General features: G+C 46.1%; 1 protein-coding gene across 5 annotated transcripts in view; it reads right to left on the bottom strand.

Annotated features, from left to right (window-relative positions):
* Positions 1-16,892, bottom strand: part of LOC147722605 (tyrosyl-DNA phosphodiesterase 2-like) — a 358,934-nt gene that overhangs the window by 66,409 nt on the left and 275,633 nt on the right. For all 5 annotated transcript variants that reach the window (XM_086965136.1, XM_086965137.1, XM_086965134.1 and 2 more), the window contains one exon: positions 9,146-9,264. In XM_086965136.1, the coding sequence (XP_086821262.1) occupies positions 9,146-9,264 (119 nt within the window). The remainder of the gene's footprint in view (positions 1-9,145; positions 9,265-16,892) is intronic.

The following is a 16,892-nucleotide window of genomic DNA, read 5'->3' as shown; positions in this document are numbered from 1 at the left end:
CTCGGGCGATCCTGCAAATGATTACCTTTAGGGTAATGGATCAATCAATCAGATTTAGGCAAGTTTTGAGCCCCTTTCTAACTTGGCACGCTAAACGCACGCAATGTAGTGGACAGCATGGGTTTCTGAAACAAGCTTGCTCCTTGGAATGATGTCCCTTTGACCTAATCGTTCACACTCCTTTTGGGTATGTTTTGCAGATTGGGTTTTCTGCTTTAATTGTCTATTTGCTGAAATACGCTTAGTGCAGATAATGTGTAGTTGTAAAGTAACATGTCTGCTTGTGCCAACTGCTGAAAAAAAAATGTATTCCAAGCATTGCAACAATAAATATTTCTCAGATGTTTTCCTCTGGGCTGTTGTTTTGGATCCTTGGCTGAGTGTTAGACTTCAACTCAAAAATGTTGACCAATATCTTAAAAAATAAAAATAGTCTCACTGCACCTACTACTTTTATTATATCCAAATACATCCAGAGCCAGCCGGGCAATCTTCTGATCTTGTATGTGGATAAAAAGTAGGATAATATAACTCGATTATGAGGATAATGGTTTATTATATGGTGTGGTTGTGTTACCTCATTGGGCAATAAACTCACTACCTGTGCTGGTCCAGTAAGAGCTGTCAGAAAAACCTCAGCTCAACCCTGGGTAACTGTGGCTCAGCACAGTTAGGTTTTATCAAGGGAACAAGTGTAAAAAGAAGTACCGAAATAGTTGAATATGAGAAAAACAAGACACAAATTTATAAAAATATATTGTATTTTTTTTTGCTAAACAGACACCTCATTGACAAAAATCCACAGGATTGCTATGGAGATATGAATTTTCAAAGGAACAATAAGGAACAATAAATCACTGCTTTTTCACTTAGCACAATAAATTAATAAAAGTTGCAAACTACAAATGTGGCAGGGAGCATGACCAAGAGGTCCAGTTACTGGACAGTTACCTCACAGTAATAGGCTCTAAGGGAGAACTGCCATTGACTTTAATGGAGTGGTCCTGATGCAAAAGATACAGGTTTCTGATCCGGTGACAGGGGTCTCCCTGTGGCCAACCCTAGGTGCACAAACCTGTGGGGTGACTTGGCCTCAGAGGTCTATGTCCCTGGTACTCTGGATGAAGTTCAGCCAAAAACTAGTTGCCACTGGTCTACTGGTCTCGGTTTCAGTGAAACCAGTGCCTCCCTGCAAATGGTGATAACTATCTTGCCGGTCAACCGAACTGTAAACTGATGACTCTCCGCGGTCCAGCAGACTCGGTGCAACTTTTGAGGGTCAGGGCTCTGTCTACCAGGTTCACTTTCCTCCTCTTCCCCTCCATCTGTCACCATGAGCACGGCCACGACCGCTCTGTCATGGTGTGGTTTCAAACTGTTGACATATATTACCCTGTGAGAGTTCTTTGGGGTACCTAGGTCCAGCAGATAGGATTATCCCTCCTTCTTTTCAGAAATGGGGTGGGCCCAGTCCACATGTCTTGGAGGGCCCTGCAAGCTACGGTTTCCAAAACCCACACCAACTGCCCTGAATGGTTATCTACCAAGGAGGATTTCTGGTCATACCAGTGCTTGACAAGCTGTCGCTGGCCTCCAAATTCTTGCTTGCCCTCTTCATATACTCTGCCATCCTGGAGCAAAGGCCCAGTATATACTCTGTGACTGTCCTAAGGAGGTGGCTTCTGGGTACCTTGTGGCATGGTCCATTAACACCAGGATGAAAGATGAGCCTGTACCCAGATGCAGTCTGAGTGCTAAGAGGATCAACAATATCTATCCCTACCCTCTCAAAGGAGTCCCCACGACAGGTAGTAGTATCTAGGAACCCTTTGGCTTGCCCCTGCCTTGGCCCTGGCTTGACAGGTGACACAGAAGGGACAGAGCTTCTTCACTTTCTCTTAGATCTGGGGCCTACCAAAGTGAATGACCAACCTCTCCCAAATTTTAGTCTGCTGCAGATGAACAGATAGGGGGATGTCATGGGCCCGGTTGAAGAGGAATAGTCTGTAATGCTAAAGGTCCACCACTCTCCTGGTTTCTTCAGGCCTTCAAGAGTGGGACAAGTCCTCTAACTCTGGCACAAGTCATACCTGGAGGAAAGTTCGCCAACTCTAGCAGGCCTCGCAAGTGGGTGAATTCTTGGGGCACTCAGAATCACCTATCCTGTGTCCTGGCAGCTGACAAACATAAAACACCCCAACCTTTGAAGGGTCAGGATTCTTTCCCAAGTACTTCCTCCCCTTGGACTGGGATGGGTCTCCCTCCACCCTCTTGGGTGTTTTTTGGGTACCCTTAGAGGACTTTTTCTTTTTTATCTTTGTTGCCCACATCTTTCCCGTAAACCGAGGCCTGATCCGCTTTCTTAGGGGCCTTCTTGGGTACCCTAGTGCGCATCCATTCTTCTGCATTTGTGCCCAGCTCCTTGGGACTAGACAGCCTTAAATTTACCAGGTGCTGGAATAACTTCTCTGATAAACAATTTGTAAGGATATCCTCTTTAACCAACAAATTATAGACTCCTTCTTAAGTGTCCACCTTGTTACCGTTAATCTAGCCATCCAGCACCTTTACTGAAGCATCCACAAAGCCCACCCATGTCTGTGCTGTTCCCTTGTGTGTGTTTCTAAATTTCTGTCGATACACCGCTGGAGGAGACCAAATGAATCTATAAATGCTTCTTTCATGCAAGTGTAAGACTCTGCCACCCCATCCTCTAATGTCAGCAGCCTTTCTCTCCCCACCACTGGAACCAGTTCCCACAACAAGGACCCTGTGCTGAGCACCCACCTTCCTCATCTGGACAACTCTCTCATAAGATGCCAGCCACTTGTCTATGTCATTGCCCTCAACATATTTAGGCCGTGCAGTTACCTCAGCCTTTTAGTTGCTACCACCATTCTCTCTAGACTTAAAGCCCAGCTTGACCCTTTTCTCCTAATGGGCCAGTCTCCTTTTTTTCAAGGCCAATCTTCTCTCCTCCAGATCTAGGAGGCTTACTATGGCCTCCTCTCTGACGTTAAGTTCCTCTCACTGCTAGATGTTGAAGGGAGCCTTGGGTGAATGTGGGGGTCAGGGTGCCATCATCCCCCTCCTCCTCGTTGATGATCCTCCTGTGATCATTTTTTCCCCACTTCCTGGGTCACTTTCCAAAAGTGCTTGGGTTCTCTGGCCTCCTCTCAAACCCTAGAGATCCTTCTTTTTTGCTGATGCACCCAAAGTGATGTTTCAGTCCTTGCACAAGACTTTCAATTCATTGAACTTGAGGTTGGGCAGAGTGGCCGAGCCTATCTTCATGTTTTCTAACCCTTTTTGTTACACTCAACAACTTTGCAAAAACGTTGACAAACTTTTTAAATACTTTTGAAAAGTTTCCAAACTCATGCAAGCGGTGTCCAGGAGATTTCAGAACTTGGCAAACTGATTGGAAATTGCAAGCACTTCCTTCTAGATATCAAGTTGGAGGATTTTTAACTTTTCAAAGTTATTAACCGGAGGTCCCTGCAAACACACATTTTCTGGATCCCACCCCACTAGGCACCAATCTGAGGAAAGCAGTTTATTATGTGGTGTTGTTGTGCAACCTCAACCTGTAATAAGCTCACAAGCTGTACTTGGTCCAGTTAGATTAGTTTCAAAAACCTTAGCTCAGCTGTGGATAGCAGTGGCTCAGAGCAGTCAGGCTTTATCAGAGGAAAAAGTGTAACTTGCGTCCTTGCCATGCACTGTTTATAACCGCACATATTACATCACTCATGACATATTCTATAACATCATTGATAATATCAATACAACATCTGAAATGACATCAATGATGACAACACTATGCATAGTGGGGATGAAAATTATAGTTACTTTAGCTAACCATAACTGATGAATTTCAGTTTTTTCTGAGTTTAAAATGTTAATGTAACTTTAACCTTTGTTTTTTTCCATTGAAAATATATCCATAAATATAGATACTGTATATAAACGCAACAATGAACAATTTTATTTAAAAATAATTAGGTACCCTTACCTCAAAGCTTAGGCAGTAAACAATATTTAAAACACATATCACACACACACATCTAAACATTTAGAAATAATACCATAAAAATGTGATGTACAGGTACCATGAAGTAAAACATTGTGGCCTAAAAGTAACAGCGATGTGAATACTGCAATGTAATCTACAGCTATGTGATTTTACGCGCTGTAATCACTGATACTCTTTAAAAAGGGTGTATCACATTAATTCAATGGCTGCAGACTGCACTGAGGGTCAACTTCAAATTAAATTCAAATGAGTTTGTCTGGTACAGACAATTTTGTGCAAATGTGGTTTTGACTAATGCCCAGACCTGCTGCTCATCTACCTCTTAGACACCTATGGGGTTTCTCCCAAAACCGGTAGGAATGGTTTGGGGTACATCTCTTCATAGAAACTTTACAATCCTATTACATTTTTAAATCTCCCATCCCCTTTGAATAAGACTTTAGAAAGGTCTTACAACCTACTTTTTACACGACGCATATGCAATGGAGGGTGTGTAAATGTCTTGACATTCTCTAGTGTCCACCGCTTACAATCGACCCTAAATCACAAACAACCCTAAACAATTACCTGGCAGTTTTAATCAAATTAATGAAGAGATTATTTCAGAATGGAAATTTGATCAATTAGAAATGTGCACTTCCCACAGATGTGTGTCTATATATCATTGAAATATCCCTCAAGCTCCCAGAAGTTTCCCAAGCTTTAACATGCAAACACCTAAAAGCAAAATATATGCTTATCGTTCAGCTCAATGTAGTTATTACAACTCAAACAGGAATCCTACCATATGGCCCCTCTGACCTGAGTAAAGACAAATGATTGAGGGGTACTGCCACTATGATCAAATGAATAGGTTGTATGTCCTATGCCAATGCTGCATCAACACTTACCTGCATAAATAGTCACAACAGTGTAATCCCCTTACTTTGAGGGCTCATAAAGGGTATGTGTTTTCCATTTATTAACAAATGGTGAGCTGATTATTGCGAAGTTTGGAAATTTTCCCCCTGAGATGTCAAGTGGCTCAACCGTTTCTGAATGGATTGGCTCCCAGGCCTGGTCATTGAGCTCATGGATACCACATACTGGACATTGAGAATTTGTGCATAGGCAGCTGTAAGCAAGGCACGCAGTGCCTGCAGGGGGCATCAGGACTCAAAATAGGCACCTTTTCAGAGAGTGTGCTCACCCATAGTTAGCACAGCTACTTGCGGTGTGAGATGATAGTATGGTGCAGAAGTGGGTCGATTCCTGAATGCATATATAAGGCACAGAGGCCAGAAGGTTGTGGTTAAATGACAACAGGCTCTTAGATGGCTGGAAAGATGTCTAAGTAATACTATGTGGAAGGGTAAAACTGTATGGTAGGTGCTATGTTTTAACTGAGACCCTTCCTGAGAGTAAGCTAGTGTAGAGGCTTGATGGCAGACCAGATTAATCACAGGGCCTCAGAATGAGTGCAAGATAAGAAGGTTGCTGTGTACCCCTTTGGAATTTGATTGAGTATTTTTTGGGGCGTAGTTAAATGTAGATGGCACGGTTATATTGCAGCCACACAGAGGACCAAGGCAAATTTGTGAAGCTTTAGCAACAAAGGATTCCATACAATTGTAAGTGAAAGAACCCATTCTTGTTGGCAATATTAACCTGGGGAGTGAAAAAGAGGTCACTATCAAAGAAGAACTCTAGATTGCCTTTTGGACAGGTGTTGGGGGAGAGCTAACACAATCAGGTCAGACAAAAGGTAAAGGAGATGAATCCACTTGGTCCAGGAGAAGCACTTCTAACTTTTGAGGCCGAGCGAATTTAGCTCATCCAGTGCTGGGTATCTTTAAGACAGTTAACACCTCTGTGAGGGATCCCTGTGCCTGCCATTATTTTAACGTGGATCTTGGTGCAATCTGTCTGCATGTGATGGCAGATGTGATGTACTCTGAGATTAAAAAGGAGGCAAATGAGGGTTTCTGCTAATAATTACAATTGCAGGCGATTTGATAGTAGATTGTGGTCCATAGTAGCAAATGTTGCTCAGAGATCCAATAGGAATAGAGCACATACCAGGCCTTGGATGATCCGGGGTTTATCTCTATTAGTTAGGAAAGTTGTTTGAGTAAATCAATGAGGTTGAGCCACAAGGCTGTAGCTCAGTTAGCAAGTTCTTTCACTTCCCGGAGCGCAGATAGATGTGAAGGTTTTCAGGCTCAAAGTTAGGCTTTTTTCCACAAATGGTATGGCAATGGCATACTTGAGGTTGAGATGGATTTCTTCTCTGCGCAATAAGATGTTTATTTCACTTGTTATGACGGGGGAAAGAAGTGGAAGGTATAAGTTGAGCATTTTTTAAAAAGGAAACATAGTAGATGGCATGATTTTTGAACGCAAAGACATACTTGGTGGCTTCCAGTTCTTGGACAAGGGGGGGGGGGGGGACACTATGAGTGGAAGCTGGTAAGTTTGTGATGCAGAAGTAAATTATCTCAGAGGATGTGGTAGGGTGAGCCTTGCTGTTTCTTTGATAAATGGCACTACGCCGTTGCACAGATCTAGAGAATGGTCTCCTAAAGGAGTGGAGATTTTCTGGAGGTTAATTAGATGGAGATTTTGAAAACGTCTAACAATAAATTATCAGTGCTAGTAATGCAAATTTGTAAATGTGCAACTTTATATGTACCAGTGGAAATCTGTCAGCTAGGGTGGTCAACAGGAGATTGAGGTTCATTATTCCACTTCTTTAAGGGAGACTGGAAGTCCTGGAAGGTATCTGCTTGGATTACCACAACATTGCATGCCTAGAGGTAGGCAAATAGTTGGTTATGTTGTTATAGGTTGTATTGATTTGTATAATGCACTATTGCTACCCGAGAGGGTATCCAGGCGCTTGGGTAGGTTTGTGGTCCCCAAGGTGCTTAAACAAAAAGCCAGGTCTTCAGCTTCTTGTGGAACTCAAGAAGCGAGGAGTAGCCTCTGATGTGTTGAAGGAGGTTGTTGCATATCTCAAGTGCAATGTAGGCGAATGCGCGAGTTCCAGTTCTGCGGATGTGGGCAATGTGTGTGAGTCAGAGTGAGGCTGAGCGTAGGTGGTCTGGTGGGTTGGTGAAAGTGTATGCAGATGTTCAGTTGGTGTTGGTGATTTGAAGTTTGAGATCAATGAGGATAGGGAGTCCCGTAAGAATCGGTTTCTTGAACAAATACGTTTTTTACATGGTAGTAGTAAAAGGTGAATTGAGGAACAGATTTCACGTTCCCATATCATTTCTGTGAATTCCAATCTTAAATAACATTAAAATGAACTAGGTCAACCTTCCACAATATAGTGGAAGGGCGGAAATGCTGTCTCGTGTCCAGGATGAGCTCCAGAACCCATACACAATAGGTTCGGAAATACTTGAACTGTAAACCATTTGGAGCGATAGTGGACTGGGAGCTAAAAGCAGCCCAAGAAAATATGATTTGATCCAGGTCCTTACGGTATATACTGAGTGACTAATTACGAGTCTGGCGTTCCATGGACCGTCAGACTCGCAGGGTGAGGCCCCAGCCTTCCGACTCCTCTATTACAACTAGGGCAGTCGGGTCTCCCTGGGACAACCACAATTACGAGGAATCAGAGATCCCGGTCGGTGGCGCAGCGTTCTTGAGGCCGCAAAATGCTTGGCGGGAAAGCTGCAGTCTCACCATGCATATTACGAGTTTCCTCTTTGCAGCAGGTTTCATTTGAGTTTTACCTCCATGAAAACCGTGGCAGAGAGGAAACAAAGGGGGCCCTACAGGTCCCCCTGTTCCCTCTGGGACTGGGGTTGCATACAGGGGTCACATGTTATGCCCCACGTGTGCATGCACACCAGTACCTGCACGACATGGACGGCAGCAGTTCACGCCATGCAGGTACTGATTTTGATGTTCCCATGGAAGTGCCCATTTCATAGGCACTGCCATGAGAACGCTAAAGAACTGCCCGCTAGACCAGGTGAAAACTCCTAATCTGGCAGGCGGTTCAACCACAGGTTTGGCAGTTCGGTCCTGCTCCCGCACCGCCAAACTCTTAATCAAGCCCATGTGTAGGAAGGGAATAAAACTGGACAGGGCAAATTTCATATTTGTTTACCAAAAATTGAGTTCTCTACTCAAAAAGGTTTGCCAAGCTGGCTATCCGGTTCACATTCGCCCTTCCGGTCCCAAAACTGGCCCCCTGGTCCTCATGCTACCATGGGTTTTCACTGACATGAGAAGAAACATTTCAGTTTCCTATAATGTGGTCACATTTTTACAAAGAGAAACATTTTAAATTGCTCTGCATTGAGTAAGAGATGCATTTAGGGCCTTTTCTCCTGAAAGAAGCAGTGCTATCCCGGAATGGGACAGAACAAATGGCCAACTTATTGCTCAATACTATTTTTCATTCAGTGTTGCATTATCGGCCTCACCTTAAAAAGTTTCTGCAACCAAAAACAGGTCTCAACAAAGATCCAAATAAAAGGGAAACTGATCCCTGAAATTGTGGGCTCATTTTGAGTAAATTGATTTAAACCATTCTATTGCTCTGGTCAGGGATGGATATTACCAACCTCTCATAGATGAATTTCGGATGTTTCTGGGCAAGTTATGACTCTCATTATTAATTATCCTATGCAGCCTGCCAGATAAGTGACATACTGGCTTCTTTCACTATTTATAATCAGTCAAACATCAATTGGAAGACTGTGGTGATTAACCCGTGCACAAAAGTCTACCCAACAGGTATCAGCATTGAACTGCTACATGAAGTTGTTATGTAATAGCTGAACTCTGATTTGAAGACAGGATTTTAAGTCAAGTTCCAGACACAAAGAAAGCATTTGCTACAGCATGAAGAATATGCATAAGATAATTATTATAATCAGCCCTCTTGACAATACCCCCATCGGCAAGAACAAATTGCTTTTTAAACTATAAATAATTCTACCCCCAACTACTATAAGCAGGAAATAAAACAGCCCACTTTAAAAGTCTATATCAAGCCCAGATTGTGTGTGTAAAAGATTAACATTGTGGCTCCACAAAAATACACAATAACTAAGGAAATGCCCTATCAAGGCAGAGGGCTCGTCATTGCAATTATAAAGTACTCACATGAACAGTAAGGAGGTTTCTCATCATGGTTGATGAAGGGAAAGGAGTAATTTCTTGACTGATCAATGTAACCTTAGATTTTTTCAACATAATGGCAGTAAAATAACCAGCTTCGTTACCTAAAGAAAAGGATACAACATTAAGTCTTCACGGAAAGATATTCCTTAGCCAGTTCTGACCTAACTCGGTATAAAACAACTTTTCTCTGGCAATGCAACAAAACAAATTTCCATCTTTCCTCCTGTCTATTGTCCTGCCTACACAAAGTCTAGAAGTGCAGGATTTGATGAGCGATTTATGGTAAGATGTTTATCTAAATGTACGTATTTGACAGATAGTACAGACTTCAACACAACCACAAAAGGACTTGCCTGTCGCTTCTATGTATACGTCAGATAATCGTCTAGCAGTGATCAAGTTATTTAGACTTCTTCAGGAAACAAATTCATTAGGACAATACTGGGTTCGAATGAAACTTTAATTCAAAATTAAGTTTATTTATTTATTTATTTGAAGGTTTTATATAGCGCGAACAAGATCTTTGCAGATATCAGAGCGCTTTACATCAAGCACAAGGAAAAACAGGGGGTAGGAAAAACAAGAGAGCGGTTAACAACTTTTGAGCAAAGAGTACTTATAGGAATGAGTAGCAGAATAGGGTATATACATGAGGGAGAATAGTCAATCAACCAAAACAAGTAGACAGTCAGATAAAACGATTATTACATGGTGAGGAGTCACAAATAGTTCCAAAGTGAAGTAAAGGTTCAGGTGAATTTAGCCATGAGGATAGCTTTCAATTCTTTCTTAAAAACTGTGGTGGAGGAGATAAGTCTGGTTTCTGGAGGGAGAGAGTTCCAGATCCTGGGTGCGATTCCTGAAAAGGAGCGCTTATATGTTTTTTCCTTCCGGAATCTACGAGGTTTCAGAAGAAGATTCTTTGTGCTTCTTGTGTTTCTTGAGCCACCAGAAATTGTCAGCTTCTGAGTGAGGTAGCCAGGTGAGCTGTGGTGTATAGCCCTTTGAGTCATGCACGCAATTTTCAGAAGTATTCTGGCCTAGTACGCAGATCATAACCTCAATCAATACAGTGTACCCCAATGGTGGTCAGTGAAGAAATGCTAAAAGCTCCAAGGAAATTACTGTATTTGAAGACACAAAAGGCTCCAGGAGCACAGGGCAGGACTAAAGCCAAATTTAAGACATTAAGGGGCAGGATGTTGAAAATATAAATGAATTATTTACTCATTTATTTTAATGATCTGTATAGCAACAGCTTGCAACATGCAGCAATTTTGCAATGCTTGCAAAGTGAGGGTCAAAAGGTCCATATCGCGGATGATGCACATCAACCGAGAGAGTATAACCCTTACGTTTGTTTCCAGTGAAGTGTTTCTTAGGAAGATGGACTCAACTCAAAGGGGCAATCTCTCGCCTTTGGAGGATAGCTGTGGTTTGCCGCCGTACAGTTGAAAGCAGGAGGTCTCTTTCACGAGGCCAGACTTCAAACTTCTGTTGAAAGTTTGCAGAATTGGAAAATTCCCCAGAATGCAATTTAATGAATTCCAGAGTTGTACTTTAAGGGCACAGAGCACCCTGCTTAAGGAGTTAAAAGCTTGAAATTGGCTTGAACTATTAGATTTGTTTAGCCTTAAGTTAGGACTATGTTCCAATGATAATAGGGCATCAGCTTCTGTGCCTATTTTGTGCATGCTTTAGAAACGGAATGAGCTAAACCTAATTCTTAAAAAGACAGTGTAATGTGAACTTCCTTAGAATGAAGTAGACACTTTTCAATGCATTTTTATGTCTGATGTTGGAAAATGGCCATCTCTGAATGTTCAGCCCAAACGGTTTGCCTTAGTCCTCCTCGTTTTGTTGAATATTTTTATTGGCCTAAGGACTATGAACACTGTACCCCTGCTGACCAGTGCTAAAGTACATGTGCTTTTCCCTAAACATGTGTGAAATTGATGTACACATATTTAATGTACTTGTAAGTCCTGTGCAAAGTGGTATACCATACACGCAGGGCCTGTAAGTTCAATGCTACTAATGGGCCTGCAGCACTGATTGTGTCACCCATAAAAGTAGCCTTTCAAACCTTTCCCAGGCCTGCCACTGCAGTACCTGTGTGTGCAGTTTATTGCCAATTCGACGTGGCATTTAAAACTACTTAGCAAACACAAGGAGATGATGGAGGGAGCGCTGAAACTTTTCAGACACTCACCCCCAGTTACAGATCTGGGTTGAATCCATCATTATTCTTTAGCTCACTTCGCCACCTCAGTTCAGACCCAACCATATGCAATTCAGTTTGACCCTGTGCCTCAAGGGAACAGTTCAGCCCAAACTGCCAAGCCAGGTTTTCCCTGAACCAGAAACAAGCATCCTGGGACTGGTTTCTGGGTAACACCGCCTCACGCACTCTGCCCACAGCTACCTGCTACCTGCTACCAGCCTCACAGCCACTAGGGACTTCAGCGCCCAGACTGCCTAGCGCCATGAGGCACTGACGCTTCTTTCTGTTCCTGGAGGCGCTTCAAAACCGTAGCGCGGCTCCGGCAGCGGGGATGCCGCACGCACTCCGCCCACAGCTACCTGCTACCTGCATCATAGCCACCAGGGACTTCAGCGTCTAGACTGCCTAGCGCCAGGAGGCACTGATGCTTGTTTCTGCGCCCTGAGGCGCTTCAAAACCGCAGCGTGGCTACCGCAGTGGGGACACCAGATGCACTCTGCCCACAGCTACCTGCTACCAGCTTCACAGCCACCAGGGACTTCAGCACCCAGACTGCCTAGCACCAGGAGGCGCTGACGCTTGTTTCTGCACCTGGAGGTGCTTCAAAACCGCAGCGCGGCTCCCAGAGCGGAGACGCCACACGCACTCTGACCACAGCTACTTACTACCTGCTATCAGTCTCACTACCACTAGGGACTTCAGCGCCCAGACTTCCTAGCGCCAGGAGGCGCTGATGCTTGTTTCTGCACCCGGAGGTGCTTCAAAACCGCAGCGCGGCTCCCGCAGTGGGGACGCTGCACGCACTCTGCCCATACCTACCTGCTACCAGCCTCACAGCCACCAGGGACTTCAGTGCCCAGACTGCCTAGCCCCAGGAGGCGCTGACACTTGTTTCTGTGCCAGGAGGTGCTTCAAAATCGCAGCGTGGCTCCCGCAGCGGGGACTCCGAACGCACTCTGCGTACAGCTACCTGCTACCAGCCTCACAGCCACCAGGGACTTCAGCGCCCAGACTGCCTAGCTCCAGGAGGCCCTGACACTTGTTTCCGCGCCAGGAGGTGCTTCAAAACCGCAGCACAGTTCTTGCAGCAGGGACGCCGCATGCACTCTGCCCACAGCTACCTGCTACCTTCTACCATCTTCACAGCCACCAGAGACTTCAGCGCCCAGCCTGCCTAGCGCTGATGTTTATTTCTGAGCCTGGAGGCACTTCAAAACCCCAGTGCAGCTCCCACAGCGCGGCATCACCAGCACTGGACACACGCGGGTGGGCCCGTCTGGGTCCATTTGAGGCAGGCCGAGCCCATTCCCTTGGCCCGTCATTGGACACCTACTTTATTAACCAACGGAGACCAGCTGTTTGCTGATATAGTCACAAGCCTCCCTGCTTCCAGACTTGTCCCTCTACAGGTTCCAAGAGCTGTCTAATAGTGGTCATAGAGAAGGTAGGCGGAGTCCCCCTTCTCGTATATTGTACATTGTATTGGTATCACCCACGCTGACTGTGCCGTAGCCTGTTTGTAGAGTGTTTCCATGATCTAGACATCATAGTATAGCATTTGGACAAACTTAACTCGATCACCCTTACATATTAATTCCTGAAAACAACACTGAAGTCACTAATTATTATCTAAGCGCTTTAACCCGTCAATTTTGAACCTATTATTTGAATCCATCATGGTTAGGCACAAGGCAACATTAGTGCCTGGAAAGGCCACAACTGGTATTACCGCCTCAGTGACCACCATGGACTCATTTTTACAGCGAGCAGCAGCAGTGCTGGACAAGGAGATTGAGCTGGTTAACCAACACCTTTCTAGGTCTCCAGTCATTGCTCCTCACCCCATACATGGTGATACACCAGCGTCTCAGTCTGGCGCTGGAGACGATCTATCAAACCTTTCAAAAAACATGGGTCTCCGGGAGGTCAGTCAAGATTGTAATGGAATATCCAGCCAAACACCAGCTCACTTTCCACCACTTCCCCCTGATATCATAATTAGCAACAAGAGGAGTAACGAAGCTCCCTACAATAAAGAGAATGCAGCGATCACCGACAGTATGCACCCAGAACAATCCAAAACAACTAGGCAGGGGCGTGTCCCCTTGGACGAGTCAGGTGGTTTAGGAACAGGGGCAGGCACCAAAAGGAAATCCCAAACATTGGGGGCGAAGGCTAAAAGATCTAAACCTAATCCATTCTCCAAACCCATTACATCTGCCCAATCATTATCCAAATCTGACCTGATGGGCGCACTGGAATCCCTCCATGTAACAATGATGAATCTGCTAGACTCTAAACTGGGCCCAATAATCCATCGCCTGACACTGATCGAAAATAGCTTATTGGAACTCAAACGGTGTGTTTCACCGGCATCCATGGGAAGGTCAGCCATCCAAGCAGGGCAAAATTCTCTATTGGAGCCCCTTTCTTTGTATAGCCTGCCTAAAAACAGTAAGGGACAGTCACAACCACAACCAAAGCCGCCGGGTGGGGGGCAAGTACCTGCTTGCCAGGTAGTACCAACACAAAGTAAAATCCATAAGAACAGGGACAGTTTGTCCATGCAGGCACACCCCCGGAAGAGAATAACACAATAGGTGTACAGCACCAGGGGGAAAGGAAAGTCCACTTGCAGCGCCTTCCAGTAATTCATCTGCCAGGGGAATCTACCCCCTATGTAGATGTACTGGGGAATGTGCCACCTCCGCCACAGGGTACGAAGGAGGACTTTTTCCAGTTGAAGAATAAAGTTCTACATTGGCAATCGCACAACACACCTCTGGGAATTAGGGTAAAAAAACATTAACATGGTGCAAAGAGTCAGTTGGATAGGTAGCTCTCGTAAATTATGTACGGGGATTGCTTCATCGTAAATTTTAACAGGTCTCACATAGCAGAAAGGATTCTGTTTACAGACTCATACTCTGCCCCTGTCAGTCTAAAATCGACTACTGTGGCTCTACCACTGGGATACTTCTATAAACCAGAACCATCTGGGTACACCCACATGAGCATCTCCAATATGGCTCAGTTTGATGGCCTAATGCCAAGAATTTCATCCAATAAGAACAGTCATCTGAATTTGTCCCCATCATTAGTTCACTCAAACCAGACCCGCATGCCAATAGAACCGTGGTCCACCACCCCTGGAAAAGTTTAATCAGTTTACTACACTGCCCACAATGGATGCTTGTGATTGACTCAGTAGTCCCCCTTTAATGGTTTTAGAGAACCCGTTAACCAAGCAAGACCCTTTTTTGCATAATAATGTGGGCCCACATGTATATGATAACAATGTTTTGTTCTGGAATGTAGCAGGCTCGGCCAATACGCTTTCTGATCCCACATGGATGGCTTTTGTGAATCAATTTATGTATTAAATCTTTTATTGAGCAAAGATAAGCATCATGCACCTCACAACATCGTTCGGGCCGGCACCGATCTGGGGAAGCCGAAATCCCGAGCCCCACTGTCGCCCACCACATCCCTAGCGGGTTCACTTTTTGTTAACACAGCAAGCCGCCTACAACCCAACCGGGCCGGCCGCGTCAAAAGAGGTGCTATAGAGGTGCAAGCTGAGCAACACTAGTGCAAGAACGCAGGACTTTAAATAACCCCCCAGTACCCTCCCACCCATTCCCTCCCCTCTCCTTGTCCAATATTGGGGATAAGTAGTAGGTCACAGTCGGTTCTCTACAGGTCAGGTGGTGCTGCGCGTGTCGGGCCTTTGCACTTGTGGGTGCGCGTCTTGGGTTCCGGGAGAGGGGTTTCTGCGAGGCGCAGCAGACGCAGGTAGTGGGGACAGCTCACCTCTCGAAATTCCCCCGTTAGTAGGGTGAGGAAGGGCCGCCAAAGCTCCGCAAAGTCCGCCCCCCTCCCCGCTGCAGCCAATGACAGTTTCTCCATCCCCAGGATCGCCCAGAGGCGGTGTAACCAACCCAGTTGTTGCGGAGCGTGGACGGCCCTCCAATGGGCCACAATATTCTGGACTGCCGCCCCCAGAGCCAGTGTGATCAGCCGCCCTCTCCAGGATTTCAGAGGATACATGAGGGCGTTGGGGAGGCCTAGGATGATGTAGGCTGGGAAGCGAGGTAGCTGCGTATCCAGGTGGGAGTCTATGAGGTCCAGGATAGGGGTCCAATATGAGCGAAGCGCATCGCAGCCCCACAGCAAGTGCTCCAGAGTCCCTAGTTCCCCGCACCCCCTCCAACATCTATCGCTAACCCGGGCGTCCCATTGGTGTAACCTCTCGGGTGTATGATACCAGTACGTGACGACTTTGGTTAGTGTCTCAGTGAGCCCAGTATGGTGTGCTGAATGCCTGGCCCTGTGGTACACCCCTTCCCATTCTTTTCTTGTGAGCTGTCGCCCCAGGTCCCTCTCCCACCTAGCCTGCCCTGCGTTGTATGTGTGGACGTGCGTGAGGAGCAGCTGTTGATAGAGATCTGAGATCAGTTTTTTGTCCGAGGTGCGTGTCAACAGCCACTTTTCATAAGGCGTGAGGTGTCGTTGGGCTCCTGGTTGGATCGAGGGGTGAAGCACCCAGTGTCGCACTTGCAGGTATTGGAGGCGGTCCGTCTCGGCAATGCCGTAGTCCGTCTTGACTTGACGGAACGGAAGGATCCCCTTGAGGTCAAACATGTGGCCCGCAGCTCTGCAGGGCGTCGCACGCCAAGCCGCGAACGCTCTGGTGTCCAAACCAGGCGTGAAGTCCGGATTGTCGAAAATGGGGGTCATCGGTGAGGGAAAGGAGGTCAATCCTTTGGCCACGGCCACTCTGTCCCATACTTCTAGAACGGTACTCGTGATTTCAGAGGCGTAAAGGTTGGGGGGTCTATGCCGGCGCGGCAGGAAAGGCACGCCCTGCAGGGTACGGCCGGCCACCGCCTGATCCTGGACGAGCCAGTGCTTGCCTGACTCCAGTTGATACCACTCTACTAGAGTGCGTAGCTGTGCCGCCTGGAAATACAGGGTGAGGTCAGGCACACCTACCCCCCCGTGAGCAGGAGGCAAAGTGGCGAGGGTATGCTTAAACCGTGGCCGACGGCCATTCCAGATGAATCGTGACAGCTCCGATTGGGTCTGTTGAAGCCACCCGGCCGGGGGCTTCAAGGGGAGCGTCTGGAACAGATATAAAATCTGCGGCAGCAACGTCATTTTGACTGCGGCAATTCTGCCCAGCCATGATAACGTAAGTGGCTTCCAACGCCTTAGCTGCTCCCGGAGCTTCTTCGTGAGTGCCTCGTAGTTGACCCGTGCCGTACCCCGTACTGTCGGGGTCAGGAGGACACCCAGATAAGAGACGGAGGTGTCTGACCACTGCATTTTGAACTCCGCCTTGATCTCGTCCAACACTTCAGGTCGCAGCGAGATGTTCAGGGCCTCCGATTTCGCCTCGTTGATTTTAAAGCCCGAGGCCAGGGCGAAGGCATGGAGCTCCACAAAGAGAGTACGCAGCGACTGCATCGGGTTGGTGAGGGACAGTAGGATGTCGTCAGCGTA

This window comes from Lissotriton vulgaris, chromosome 4_1, assembly GCF_964263255.1.
Source record: "Lissotriton vulgaris chromosome 4_1, aLisVul1.2, whole genome shotgun sequence".
NCBI classification, from domain to species: domain Eukaryota; kingdom Metazoa; phylum Chordata; class Amphibia; order Caudata; family Salamandridae; genus Lissotriton; species Lissotriton vulgaris.
Note: the sequence above shows the minus strand (reverse complement) of the source record. Positions and strands in the feature narration are given on the sequence as shown.